Raw genomic sequence first — 12,275 nt, 5'->3', positions numbered from 1 at the left:
GCCTCCTGAGAAGAACGCTAGGAGCACAGAACCCTGAGAAGGAACAGTCGCATAATGAGCCAGGCAGATATACCCTTAGACAGCTGTGCAGAAATTCCCCTACCTAGCCAAAAAGAAAGTACCTGAATGAATTGCCCTTTTCTTCTGCTTGGTCTCTGGGCCGGAAAAGGCCAGGTAGATGAGAAGAAAGGAGTTGTCATTGGACATCTTTGTGAATAGATGGCTGAGGACCAGATGGGCCTCCCCTCTCAGACTTGGCATCACATGCCTCCCCCACTTGGACTCTACCCTGGGGGAAGGGAGGGGACAAACACCCAAACTGACTCACATTGTTTCCACCATCCCAGTGGAGGGGCTTGAAACAGAAGCTGACTAGAGAGGTATTTCTCCCACACCAGAGTTATGGACCAACACACAACATCAATGTGTATTGAGTGCTTATTATAAGCTGGCCATTATATGCTGGTCATAGCATCATCTTACAAGAAACCATTTTATTTAATCTTCACAATACAGATGAGAAATTATGGCTTAGAAAGGTCATACAGCCAATAACTGGTAGAGCCAAGAAATAAACCCAAATAGATCCCACTCCAAGCTTGAGTTTTTAACCACTATATACTATCCCACCTCCATGGCATGAGACTTCAGAAAAGAGGGTACACTGGAGAGGGATTTCAAAGGTAGACTCGATAGGCTGAGACTGAGAATGGAGAAGAAGGAGTCAAGAATGGCTCCTTGGTTTCTAGTTTAGAGACTGTGTTGGTGGTCTACTGATGACACTGAGAATGTGGGAAGGTTGGACTTGGGGAAATATGAGTTTGACTTGGACAAGTCTACAGATACACACTTAGAAATTATTGGCTTATCAGTGGTGTTAAAATCAGAGGAGTGGATGAAATGTTCTTGAAAAAATATGTAAAGTAAGAAGAGACAATAACAATGGGCAGAGTATTAGGGGACACAAGGATTTAAGAGATGGACAGAGGGCCCAGCAAAGGAGATGGAAAAAGAATTATCAGAGAAGGAAAGAGAGCCAGAATATAGTAGGTTATAGAAGCCAAGTGAGGAGAGAGTTCCAAGGATGTGATGGATACAGCGGAGAAATCAGTCAAGAAAATGATTCAGAAATGATCACTGGATCACTGGGAGGTCATTAGAACCTTGGTGAGAGCAGTTTCAGTCCCTTCCCCCTCTCCAAGTCATCCTCTCTCCTTAAGGGAAGCCTGCTGAGTGAAGGGCAAACTGAGCTGCATATTTGGCCCTGGCCAGGCTGTAGTAGCATCCTGAAGGCCCAGCCTGTGGGTAGAAGCTGCAGGCAGCTGGGAGAGCCTATCTCAGGCATGGGCGCTGTTGGGACTCAGGACATACCACCCCAAAATATGACTGTAGGAAACCAGAATATGCCACCCCAAAATATACTTCTTGGCATGTTTCGAGGTGGTTATTCTGAGAAACTGCAGACACAGGAGTAGCTCTGAAAAACTGTCCTTTTGGAAAAGAAATTTAAATCTATAAAAGAAATCTACATGAGTAAAGTATCTGTATCAGGAAGAGGGCTTCTCTGAGATAATTTTTGTTACCCTAGAGACTTTTTATCTATTTAGGTCATTAAATATGAAATGTCCGATTTCAAATCAAAAGTGTAGTTCATTATATCTCAAACAAGAAGCAGTACAATTAATCAAAGTATGCGCCTAAATTATCCACAGAGTTTTGCCATCTTCATGGTAGCTTGTTTATGCCAGTAGCAAAGAAGCCTGGAGAGGGAGTGGTTATGAAATCGCAAAAGGTGTTTTCCACAGCTTGTTGAGAATTGAATATTTTTCCTTGCAAGAAGTGGTAGTCAAGGCTGGGCGCGGTGGCTCATGCCTGTAATCCTAGCACTCTGGGAGGCCGAGGCGGGCAGATCGTTCTGAGCTCAGGAGTTCGAGACTAGCCTGAGCAAGAACGAGACCGCATCTCTACCAAAAAATGGAAAGAAATTAATTGGACAGCTAAAAATATATGTAGAAAAAATTAGCCGGGCATAGTGGCGCGTGCCTGTAGTCCCAGCTACTCGGGAGGCTGAGACAGTAGGATTCCTTGAGCCCAGGAGTTTGAGGTTGCTGTGAGCTAGGCTGACGCCACGGCACTCGCCCCAGGCAAGAGAGTGAGACTCTGTCTCAAAAAAAAAAAAAAAAAGTGGTAGTCAGTTGGTGCAAGGTCTGGTGAATACAGTGGAGGACATAGAGTTTCCAAGTCCAGCTTCTATAGTTTGAGCAGCATTGTTTGTGTGACATGTGGTCAAGCATTGTCTTACAAGAGAATTGGCCCGTGTCTATTGACCAATCTCGGCTGCTTACTTGTAAGCATCCTCGTCATTTAGTTTTGGTCTCAGGAGACATCCACTGCAATCGATTGACCAGGTTTCATGAAGCCATAGTGGAGAATACCGGCGCTGGACCGCCAAACAGATACCAGTAGCTCTTTTTGATGAATATTCAGTTTTGGACTGTGTTTCAACACTTCATATTTATCCAACCATTGTGTTGAACTCTTGCAATTGTCAAAAAGAATCCATTTTTCATCACACATAACAATAGGTGTAGAAATGGTTCGCCTTTATGTCATGACAGCAAAGAAAGGCAAGCTTCAAGACGATTTCTCTTCTGAAGCTCTCATTTAATTCATGAGGTACCCATCTATCCAGCTTCTTTACCTTGCTGATTTGTTTCAAATGGTCCATTACTGCTGGAATATTAACGTCAGACTTTGCTGCCAATTCACTCGTTGAGATGGATTCGCTTCCACTACAACTTTCAGCTCATCATTATCCACCTTGGTCTCAGGTGGCCCATGTGGCTCATATTCAAGATTAAAGTCACCAGAATGGAACTTCTCAAACCATCGACGTACTGTGCATTCATTAGCCACATCCTTCCCAAACACTTCATTGATATTTTGAGCTGTCTGTGCTGCATTGGTTCCATGATGGAACTCATATTAAAAAATAACATGAATTTTTGATTTATCCATGGTTTCACAAAAATTGCTCTAAAAAACAATTTGAAAGATAATGACAAGCCAAAACATGTGTTTGAAAGACTGAAGATGTACCTTCACAATAAAAATAAAACAAGAAGTGTCAAAGTGAAATGTCAGAGATATCATCTGTCAAACTTAGTACTTAAGGAAATCGGACATTTCATACTTAATAAGCTAATACCTAACAGGACAGCCTTTGTTCACCGTGTACTTCTTCCCCCCTCCCTCCAATAACCTGTGTTGCCACCATCCTGCAAATGTCCTAAACCCCTATTCCTTTCTGCAGCTCAGGATGCTATATAAACTTCCAGTCATCTGACCCTTCTTCAGGTCTCATGTTTTGTGGGACTCCCGTGCATATGCACTTACAGTCACGGTCCACATAACAACATTTCAATCAATGACTACTCTCATATGGAGCTAAAAAATTCCCATCACCTACTGATGTAGCCATCATGTCTTAGAGCAACACATGACTCACGTGTTTGTGGCGATGCTGGTGTAAACAAACCTATTGTGCTGCCGGCTGTATAAAAGTGTACAGTAATGTCCTAGGTCTTTGCATTCACTCACCACTCACTGACTCACCCAGATCAACTCCCAGTCCTGCAAGCTCCATTTATTGTAAGTGCCCTAGATAAGTGTACCATTTTCATCTTTTATACTGTATTTTTACTGTACCTTTTCTGTTTAGATATGTTTAAATACACAAATACTTGCTATTGTGTTACAGTATTCAGTACGGCAACATGCTGTACGGGTTTGTAGCCTAGGAGCAACAGGCTATACCATACAGCCTAGGTGTGTGGTAGGCTACACCATCTAGGTTTATGTAAGTACAGTACACTCTATGATATTTGCACACAACCACAAATCACCTAACAATGCATTTCTCAGAATGTATCCTGTTGTTAAGCAAAGCATGACTGTAATTAAAATGGTTTTTCTCCTGTTAATCTGTCCTATGTCAATTTAATTTGTAGCTCAGCCAAAGAACATAGAAGGGCAGAGGAAAGCCGTTTTTCACTCCCTTACAGCGCCATCTGAGGCTCCCAGCACCATCCCTGCACACAGCAGGCATTTAGTAAAGGCCACAGGGCAAACGCAGGTAAGCCCAACTACTTCCTCATAATTTTATTTCTGGCAAAGTTTTCTTTACTCAAAAGAGGCCTTTCCCTAGGTAAATGAGGACATTTGCCTTCTGATGCAGGCCACCCTTGGTGAGTCCGGCCATTAGGTCCCCGTTGTCCTGGGGCCTGCTGTCCTCTCATTAAGCAGAACATGTAGGTTGCCCATCAGTGGAGCTGGGAAAAGGAGTCCGGGGGCAGGGAGGCTCTTCTGATCTCTAGGCCTTTCCTGACCATCAACCTTTCACCCTGTTCCCAGATATGAAACTAACACACAGAAACACAGCATGTGAGAGGGGTTGTGCCAGGGAAAGTTCACTTCCTGGACAGCCCAAGCCCCATTAATGCTTGCAATCACAGTGTAGTGGAAGGGACCCTAGGCTAATTACCTTGAATCAGAAAACCTGGGTTCTAACCCCAGCTACATGACTGCTCTGTGACCTTGGGCAAGTCACACCTGCTCTCTGAGCCTTGGTCCCTTCCTCTGTGAAACAGAAGGATGAAATAGATTTCTGAGATATAGGTAGTAACCAATGCCGTGAGGCTTTGATTTATTCCTGGAAGTACGGGACTTGAGGGGGTGTGTCTGCAAGAGTGGTGGATAGCAGGGCAGGAAGGGCAATGGAACTGGGGTGTCTGTACCTAAGCACCATCAAGTTCAGCACTCAGATAGGGCCTTTGAGCTGTCACTCAAAGAACTCCCTAGGAATGGAGGGTGGTACCTGGTTATCTAGTAACCCCAGGGCTGTGAGGAGCTAGGGGAGGTAACCCAAGCCAGAGGGGCCATTCCAGAGGCCAGCTTCAGAGAAGACTGAAGGAGGTAAGGCGTCCTGCCGCGGGAACCCCAGACTGGGTGGGAGTAGTCAGGACTGCCCAGGGGTTTACGGTCTTGAAAAGGCAGGATTTCTGGGTATTCTTAGAAGCTGGGAGAATTTCTTTAAAAAGAGAATGCACTGCCCCTGCCTGTGCCTCCTAAGAAAGGAAAAAAAAAGGAAGAAGAAAAAGAAGAAAATGGGAGAGAAGACAGCCCCTGGGTCTTTTCCACTCCTTTCCCCATCCCCTGGGAGGAGGGTTCATGAAAAGGCTTTGCCTTTCTAGGGGAAAGATACTAAAAGGACACATACACTGATGAGATGAACGTATTTGGGTTTAAGAGGGCTCTTGAGACCAGAGCAGGATGGCTGGGGACTGGAATCAGCCAGCAGACAGAAAGCTGTGGAGACGGGGAGAGAGGTTGGCCTTGAGACAGGGAAGGGGCAATAAATGGGGACATGGAATCCCACTCTCTGGGAGGTTGACTCCTTGCCAATTCCATAGCCAGTTCAGCTTTGGGCCCCTAGTGCCTAGTATGGCTCCCGGCACATAGCTGGCACTCACTGAGTATTTGTTGAACTGACCTGCACTACACCTGGAGACTAGGCCGCAGGAGTGCCTGGATTTGAGTGGGTGGGTGCATGTGACGGCACAGTACAAAGGGAGGATGGAGGAGAGGCCCTGTATGTGCTGTTTCTTCATCCACTTATTTGTTCATTCCATCAACATTTTTCACTGTGGTAAAATATATATATGTAACAGCAAATCTACCATGTTAACCATTTTAAAGTGTATGGTTCAGTGGCATTAAGTACACTCACATTTTTGTGCAACTACCCCCACCATCCATCTCAGAACTTTTCCATCTCATTCAATGAACATTTATTGAGCATCTAGTATGTGCCAGACCCTTCAGGTTGCTCCACATTTAGTGGGGGAGAAAGACAAGAAAGTCAGCAGCTCTGACCCAGTGTGATAAATACCATAAAAGAGAGGTGTGGGGACCACCCAGTACCCACCTGGTTGCTGGTTGAGAAGGGGCTTTCTGAAGGAAGCTGTTACTGCATTTGAGTCTTGAAGGAAGACTAAGAATTAGTCAGGACGTCAGAGTGAGAGTTGATACAGTGCCCAATGGGGTAGATGAAGCAGAGTGAGATGTCAGAGAGAAATCCCGGAAACCCCGAGGGTCACACCAGGGCAAGGGTAGAGCTGAATTGCCCTGAAGGGATCCTGCTCTAGGGGAAGCCAAGGCTGACTTCTGACGTCTCTGTTCCCCATTTTCAGCCCTATGTCTTCCCCCAACCCTGAGGATATCCTCCCCCAGGAGCCTGAGCCTGAGCCCCCAAGCGCCAAGAAGAAAAAGAAGAAAAGAAAGTGGCTGCAGCCAGAGGCCAGCATCCAAACCCTCACCAGGGCTGGCCATGGGGCCCTACAGGCCGGCCGGAACCATGAGGCCTTGACCAGCTTCCAGAGGGCATTCCTTCTGGCCTCCAAGACCCCACAGACCAGGGACACCCCTGTGCTCCGGGCCTGTGCCTTCAACCTCGGGGCTGCCTATGTGGAGACGGGGGACCTAGCCAGAGGCCTTGAGCTGCTCCTTCGAGCCCAGCCTGAAGAGAAGGCACAGGGCAGGCATCACGGTGATCAGTGTTTCAATGTGGCTTTAGCCTACCATGCCCTCGGTGACCTGCCTCAAGCTTTGGCCTGGTACCACAGGGCCCTGGACCACTATCAGCCACAGGGTGGCCAGGGGGAAGTCCAGGCAAAAATGGGAGCCTGCTACCAGGCTCTGGGACAGCCTGAGCTAGCAGCCCACTGCCTGCAGGAAGCAAGCCAGGCCTATGCCCAAGCAAGGCAGCCCCGGGCTGCAGCCCTGGCCTTGGGGGCTGCGGCAGGGTGTATGCTGAAGAGCGGGCGGCATGGGGTTGGTGAAGTTGTGCAGGTGCTGGAGGAGAGCCGGAGGCTTGCTGAGAGGAGCGCTGAGCAGGGACTGCTGGGTAAGGCCTTTGTGCAGGGAAGGTGTGGGATCTGGGAAGACACAGAGTCTGGTGATACTCCAAGGGCTGGGGTAGGGGATAGAGTGAGCCTGGAGGCATGGGACAAGGGCTGCACCAGTACAGCCTTAGTTACATCTGATCTGGCTACCAGTGACCCTGGCTATGCCCTCTAGGGCACCTCTATAATGACCTAGGTCTGGGCTACTCCCAGCTCCAGCTGTTCCCGCTGGCCGTGGAGGCCTTCCTGCAGGCCCTGCCCCTGTGCCGGGGGCCAGGAGAGCAGGCCACGGTGCTAAGAAACCTCGGGATGGCCCACAATGCCCTCGGCAACTATCAGGAAGCTCGGGAGTTTCACCAGAAGGCTGCTGACCTACATGGTGGGTGCCAGGGGCTGCAGAATGGGTCTGGGACCAAGGGACTAAGGAAGGTTCCAACAGAGGCCTCAAAGCTTAAGGGTAGATGGACCTCTAGGACCAGTTATGGGGCCTGGAAGCCCAGAACCAGGGTAGTGAGGGCTGGGAGTACAGTAGATGGGACAGCCAGACAGGATGGAGGGTTGTGGGCCCAGAGGCTAAGGCCTGGGAGTTGGAGGCAGCAATGGGCAGGCGGAGGGTACTGGCCAGGAGAGGAGGCCTGAAGTGGAGCCCAGTCCCTCCTCTGTTTATGTGACACTCAGCAAATCACTTTCGCCGAGCTTCAGTTTCCATGCGTGTATATAACTGGGGTTATTGACACCTGCCTTGCCTACCTCACAGGGTTGTTGCCTGACTCAGACCAGTCAGGTGGACACATTCAGACCGATACTCAGGATGAGGACAGGCTGGGTATTGAGAGTTCAGGCCTCTGTGGTCCATCTGGAGCTGTGCTGAGGCTGGACACCAGGACTCCTTGGAACCCTACCTTGGTTGCTGGGGGGAAGGGTCCTGATGCCCAGCAGCCAGAGTCCCTTCTTAGGATGGGGTGGGCTCTGTCATCAGGCTCCATGGGGCAGCGGTGGGAGCAGGGCCGGAGCTTTGGCAGCCTGGCATTTGCATTGAGCCAGCTGGAGGACCACAAGGCCGCCAGAGACAACTACCTGCATGCCCTGCAAGCTGCCCGGGACACTGGTAAGGGTGAGGGGGTTAGCATGTGACTTGGGGGGGGTGCCTGAAGGCTGAGGGTCTTTGGGGCTGGTGGGGAGGCAGGTGGGGGGAACTGAGGGTGGGGAGTACCTCCGCAGGGGTGGGTCAGTGGGGTAGGGAGCTGTGAGAGGACCTTTCAGGCTCTCTTCCTCAGGGGACATGAAGGGGCAGTGGCAGGCCTGTGAGGGGCTGGGGGCTGCTGCAGCCAGACTGGGGCAGTATGACCAGGCCTTGAAGTACTATAAGGAAGCACTGGCCCAGTGTCAGGTGAGACCCCCCCATTCCAGAATCCACCTCTTCCCTGCTATCCCTCTGCCAGGAAGCCTTCTTTGGCAGACACTCCTGCCTTCAGTCCTTGTCTTCTCCCCGCCACTCATTCGCTCATCAAACATGCATTGGACATGCTGTGTGCTAGGCCTGGGGATACTATTGTGAGGAGGGGTCAGTCTCCATCCACAATTCTGAGCAGATGGTGGCAGGACCCTGGGAAAAGCATGGGGATGGGATAGGAAAGAGGGGAGACAAATCCCCCTTCCCTCCTCCCTTTCCTGTTTCCTTCTTCCCCAGCCCCCAAAGGACTACAAAGTCCAGGCCTCCCCCATTACCCTATTATCCACCCTCTTCCAGAAGGAGCCAGGTTCTGTGCGAGAACGGCTGGTGGCCAAGCTGGCAGATGCCATGAGGACCCACTTGGGCCAGGTGGGGCTGGTCCAGGCTCACACCCTGGTGAGATGACACCTGAGACAAGGAGGGAGGGATGGAGAAAGGTTACCCAGGGAAGGGGTTGGTGGTAAGCAGAGCCGATGTTCTCAGAGCTGCCATGCTTGACTGCTCGTCTGTGTTCATCTGCTCCGAGCCTGCCTATGGGATAGATATCACTTTCCTGCAGGTGGACAGGTGGGCGGGGGATCGTGGCGCATTTCCAACACAAAGGGCTGTTTCAGGGCTTTGGCTAGGTGGTAACAGGCCCATTGGGTGAAGGGGAAGGGGTGCAATAAAGAATTCTAAGCCCTGGCCGGGTATGGTGGCTCACACCTGTAATCACAGCACTTTGGAAGGCCAAGGTGGGAGGATCGCTAACTCCACGAGTTTGAGACCAGCCTGGGCAACATAGTGAGACCCTGTCTCTACAAAAAATAATAAAAAAAAATTAATGAGGCATGGTGGCGTGCACTTGTAGTATTAGCTACTCAGGAGGCTGAGACTGGAGGATCCCCTGACCCCAGGAGTTTGAGGCTACAGTGACCTATGATCAGCCCGCTGCACTCCAGCTTAGACAGAGTGAGACTCTGTCTCAAAAAAAAAAAAAAAAAAAAAAAAAAAATATATATATATAGACGAGGAGGCAGAAAGTTTTAAGTCCTTGGCTGCAGTTCCCTAAATGGCCACAGGGTGGGGATAGTGCTCCAGGGAAGTCCCTCTCGCCCCTCCAGCTCTGCCTCACCCTGTCTCCACCTGCGTCTCTCTTCATGGTTCGTTGTCTCTCCAACGTTCTCCTCCCTCACACTTTGAGACACCCTCAGAAAACCTCTTTCCAACCCAGGAATTGAAATTATAATATTTATTATATGTATTTAAAAGGTTTTATGATCTCTCGTTTTAAAGACTAGGACACCATATTTACAATCTGCAAGCAAAATTAAATTAGCTTGGTACAAGCAGAGGATTGGAGTGGGGGTCAGAAGACCCAGGTCCCATCCAAGGTCAGCTACCAGCTCTCTGTGACTTGGCCCCGTGAGGCTCCAGACAGGATGGGATGGTTGTCAGGTTCTGGCCTAGTGTGACAGTCCCTAAGTCTGAGCTGTAACTTGAGAGTGACTAAGTGGGGACCTTAAGAGAACAAAGGGCCTCACCCTGGAGTTTTATTCTCAGATACAAGCTGCACACCAGGTCTCTCTGGGGCCATGTGTCTTCCTGCAGGTAGATGGAGGGAACATACACTCCTGCACACATACACAGCTGGGGCGGCCGTTTTTCTCAAATCCATTCTTTTTATCCCCCTTTATTCCCAGACCTCGGCTCCAGGAAGGCCCCAGGCTCCAGGCAGGGCCTGCCGCGCGGCAGGGACCCCAGCCAGGGTGCGAGGCAGCACAGCAGAAGCACAGCGAGGGTGAGGGAGGCGGAGCTTCGGGATGGGCGTGGCCTCTGGAGGGTGCTGGGAGGTGGCTTGGTGGGGTGGGACTTCGCTGGTTCCCGGGGAGGAGGGGGCTAGGTGCTGCTCTGCCCGCCGCGCCCGGTTCCCTATCCCCACAGATCTTCCGGTGGGTGGGAAGTCGAAGAGCTTGAGGCGGGCCCCGAGGAGAAAAAAGAGAAGGGGTCGGCGAATGTTCTCGAGACTTCTGGGCCTGGGAGAATGCAGCGTGAGTTGATGCAGGCTGTCCCTGGCCATTCCTCTCCTCCCCGCACGTGTGGGACCCTCCCCCACCCCTCTTGCTTCCCTCACCACCCGTGCCCCTATTCCCCCTTCTGCTTCCCAACCCCCAGAACAGCCCTCCCCCCATTTCTGTTTGTTTCTGGAGGCCCTGGCCCATTCTCCCCCCACCCCCTAACCCTTTCTAGAATCACGTCTTCGTGCCCTCATGGCTTTCTTAACTTTGCATCTTAGAGCGCCAAGGTTTGTTGAAAGCCTGCTACATGCCTAGTACCACGCTGGGTGCTTTTCTTACCCCAGCTCAGCGGTCCCCAACCTTTCTGACACCAGGTACCGGTTTCGTGGAAGACAGGTTTTCCACGGACTGGGGGAATGGGGGGCGTCGTCCTCTGGGCTCTGCTTCAGATCATCAGGCGTTGGATTCTCATCAGAGCGCAACCTGGATCCCTCGCATGCGCAGTTTGCAGTGGGGTTCGCGCTCCTATGAGGGTCTGATGGCCGCCAGCGATCTGACAGAGGGCGGGGCGCTTGGACGGTGATGCTAGCGATGGGGAGCGGCTGTGGGTGCAGCAGGGACTTCTGGGGCTTCACTCGCTCACCCGCCGCTTGCCTCCTGCTTTGCGGCCCGCTTCCTGGCCCCAGCTCGCTGTTTATTAGTCTCTTTCCCCCAAAGGCTTGCAACTGTGGGAGGAGAGTTCCTTGCTACTTGTTGAACTGACTTGAATTTACTGATGTCTTTTTTTCAGTGTGTTTCCTTTCAGGCACAGTGAGTCATTCCCACCATCTAGCTTCTAACTGGCCCATGTTTACCAAGCACCTGCCCTATAAAGGGATAGTTCTTTACACATCCTCTGTGTACAGTGACCAATGCATCCCAAACAGCACCTCCCCCCCCCCATATTCTTCTTCCAGAGCTTTCTTTTCCACTGTGATGGTTCTTGGTACAGAAAGGCCTGTGGTAAATGTGTCTGTCTCTCTCTGTCCAGGTCCAGGACCCACGGTCCATCTTCCATTTGGAGCTCCAGGCCCTCCCAGAGTGGAGTACCCTGGCATCCTGGTACCCAATGGCTCCCAAGGCAATAGGTGGGTCCCTGGGGGAGGGAGGGAGGCTTGGAGAATGGCAAAGAAAGTAGAAGATGTGGCTTGGGATCATTTTAAGGGAACATGACCACTGTCACAGGAAGCTGTGATCTGGTGCTTGGGACATAGGGCCCTGAGTCTCTTTGTCTTTGCTCTTTAGCAATCCGAACAACCCTCACCCGGCTTTGGAGGCCGGGGGTATCCCCTGCTTCCTGCATGGCCTGACGGTAGGCCTCAGAGAAAAGGACAGTCCTGCAAAATGGGGGGACATGAAACTTAAGCCTACTGCCTCCTGCTCTGGAGCCCACCAGCAGAGGTAAGGGCTAGAGAGGGCATGGGGAAGCTGGAGCCAAGGGGGGCTGCCTCCTGCTCTTTCCCCAGTCACCCTCACTGGCAAGCCCCTCTCTGCCTCCTTCAGGTCACCTGAATGGCACAGGGAAACCCTCAGCAGGAGTCCCCAGAGGAAACCCACAGAATCTGGCTTCTGTACAGTCATGTGACCTCCCCGCTGGTGGCCAGAGCCCTCACCTCTGCAGAACCTGCCCAACACACACACTCTAGGGGTTTCGGGGGACTGAGCCTTTCCCAGCTGTCCAACCCTGTGTGGACAGGGAACACAACATAGTCAGCCAGTGGCTTCCTGAGGACGCTGGCTGAGGGCTCTGCAGTCTCAGCTCTGAGAGGTTCTGTTTGCTACTCACTAGGATTTTTGGACTCAATAGGTATTAAAAAAAAAAAA

The 12,275-nt window shown here is 50.9% G+C and overlaps 1 protein-coding gene across 1 annotated transcript; it reads left to right on the top strand.

Annotated features, from left to right (window-relative positions):
- The first annotated feature begins 6,255 nt into the window (after positions 1-6,255).
- Positions 6,256-12,065, top strand: TTC24 (tetratricopeptide repeat domain 24). The gene is made up of 10 exons (XM_012658625.1): positions 6,256-6,964; positions 7,138-7,341; positions 7,942-8,070; positions 8,240-8,352; positions 8,713-8,811; positions 10,098-10,195; positions 10,339-10,445; positions 11,203-11,316; positions 11,443-11,539; positions 11,955-12,065. The coding sequence occupies exons 1-10, from the start codon at positions 6,256-6,258 to the stop codon at positions 12,034-12,036; spliced, it is 1,752 nt and encodes a 583-aa protein (XP_012514079.1). The 3' UTR covers positions 12,037-12,065.
- Positions 12,066-12,275: the final 210 nt, after the last annotated feature.

The sequence above is a fragment of the Propithecus coquereli genome, unplaced genomic scaffold, assembly GCF_000956105.1.
Source record: "Propithecus coquereli isolate 6110/MARCELLA unplaced genomic scaffold, Pcoq_1.0 Scaffold59, whole genome shotgun sequence".
Taxonomy (NCBI): domain Eukaryota; kingdom Metazoa; phylum Chordata; class Mammalia; order Primates; family Indriidae; genus Propithecus; species Propithecus coquereli.
Note: the sequence above shows the minus strand (reverse complement) of the source record. Positions and strands in the feature narration are given on the sequence as shown.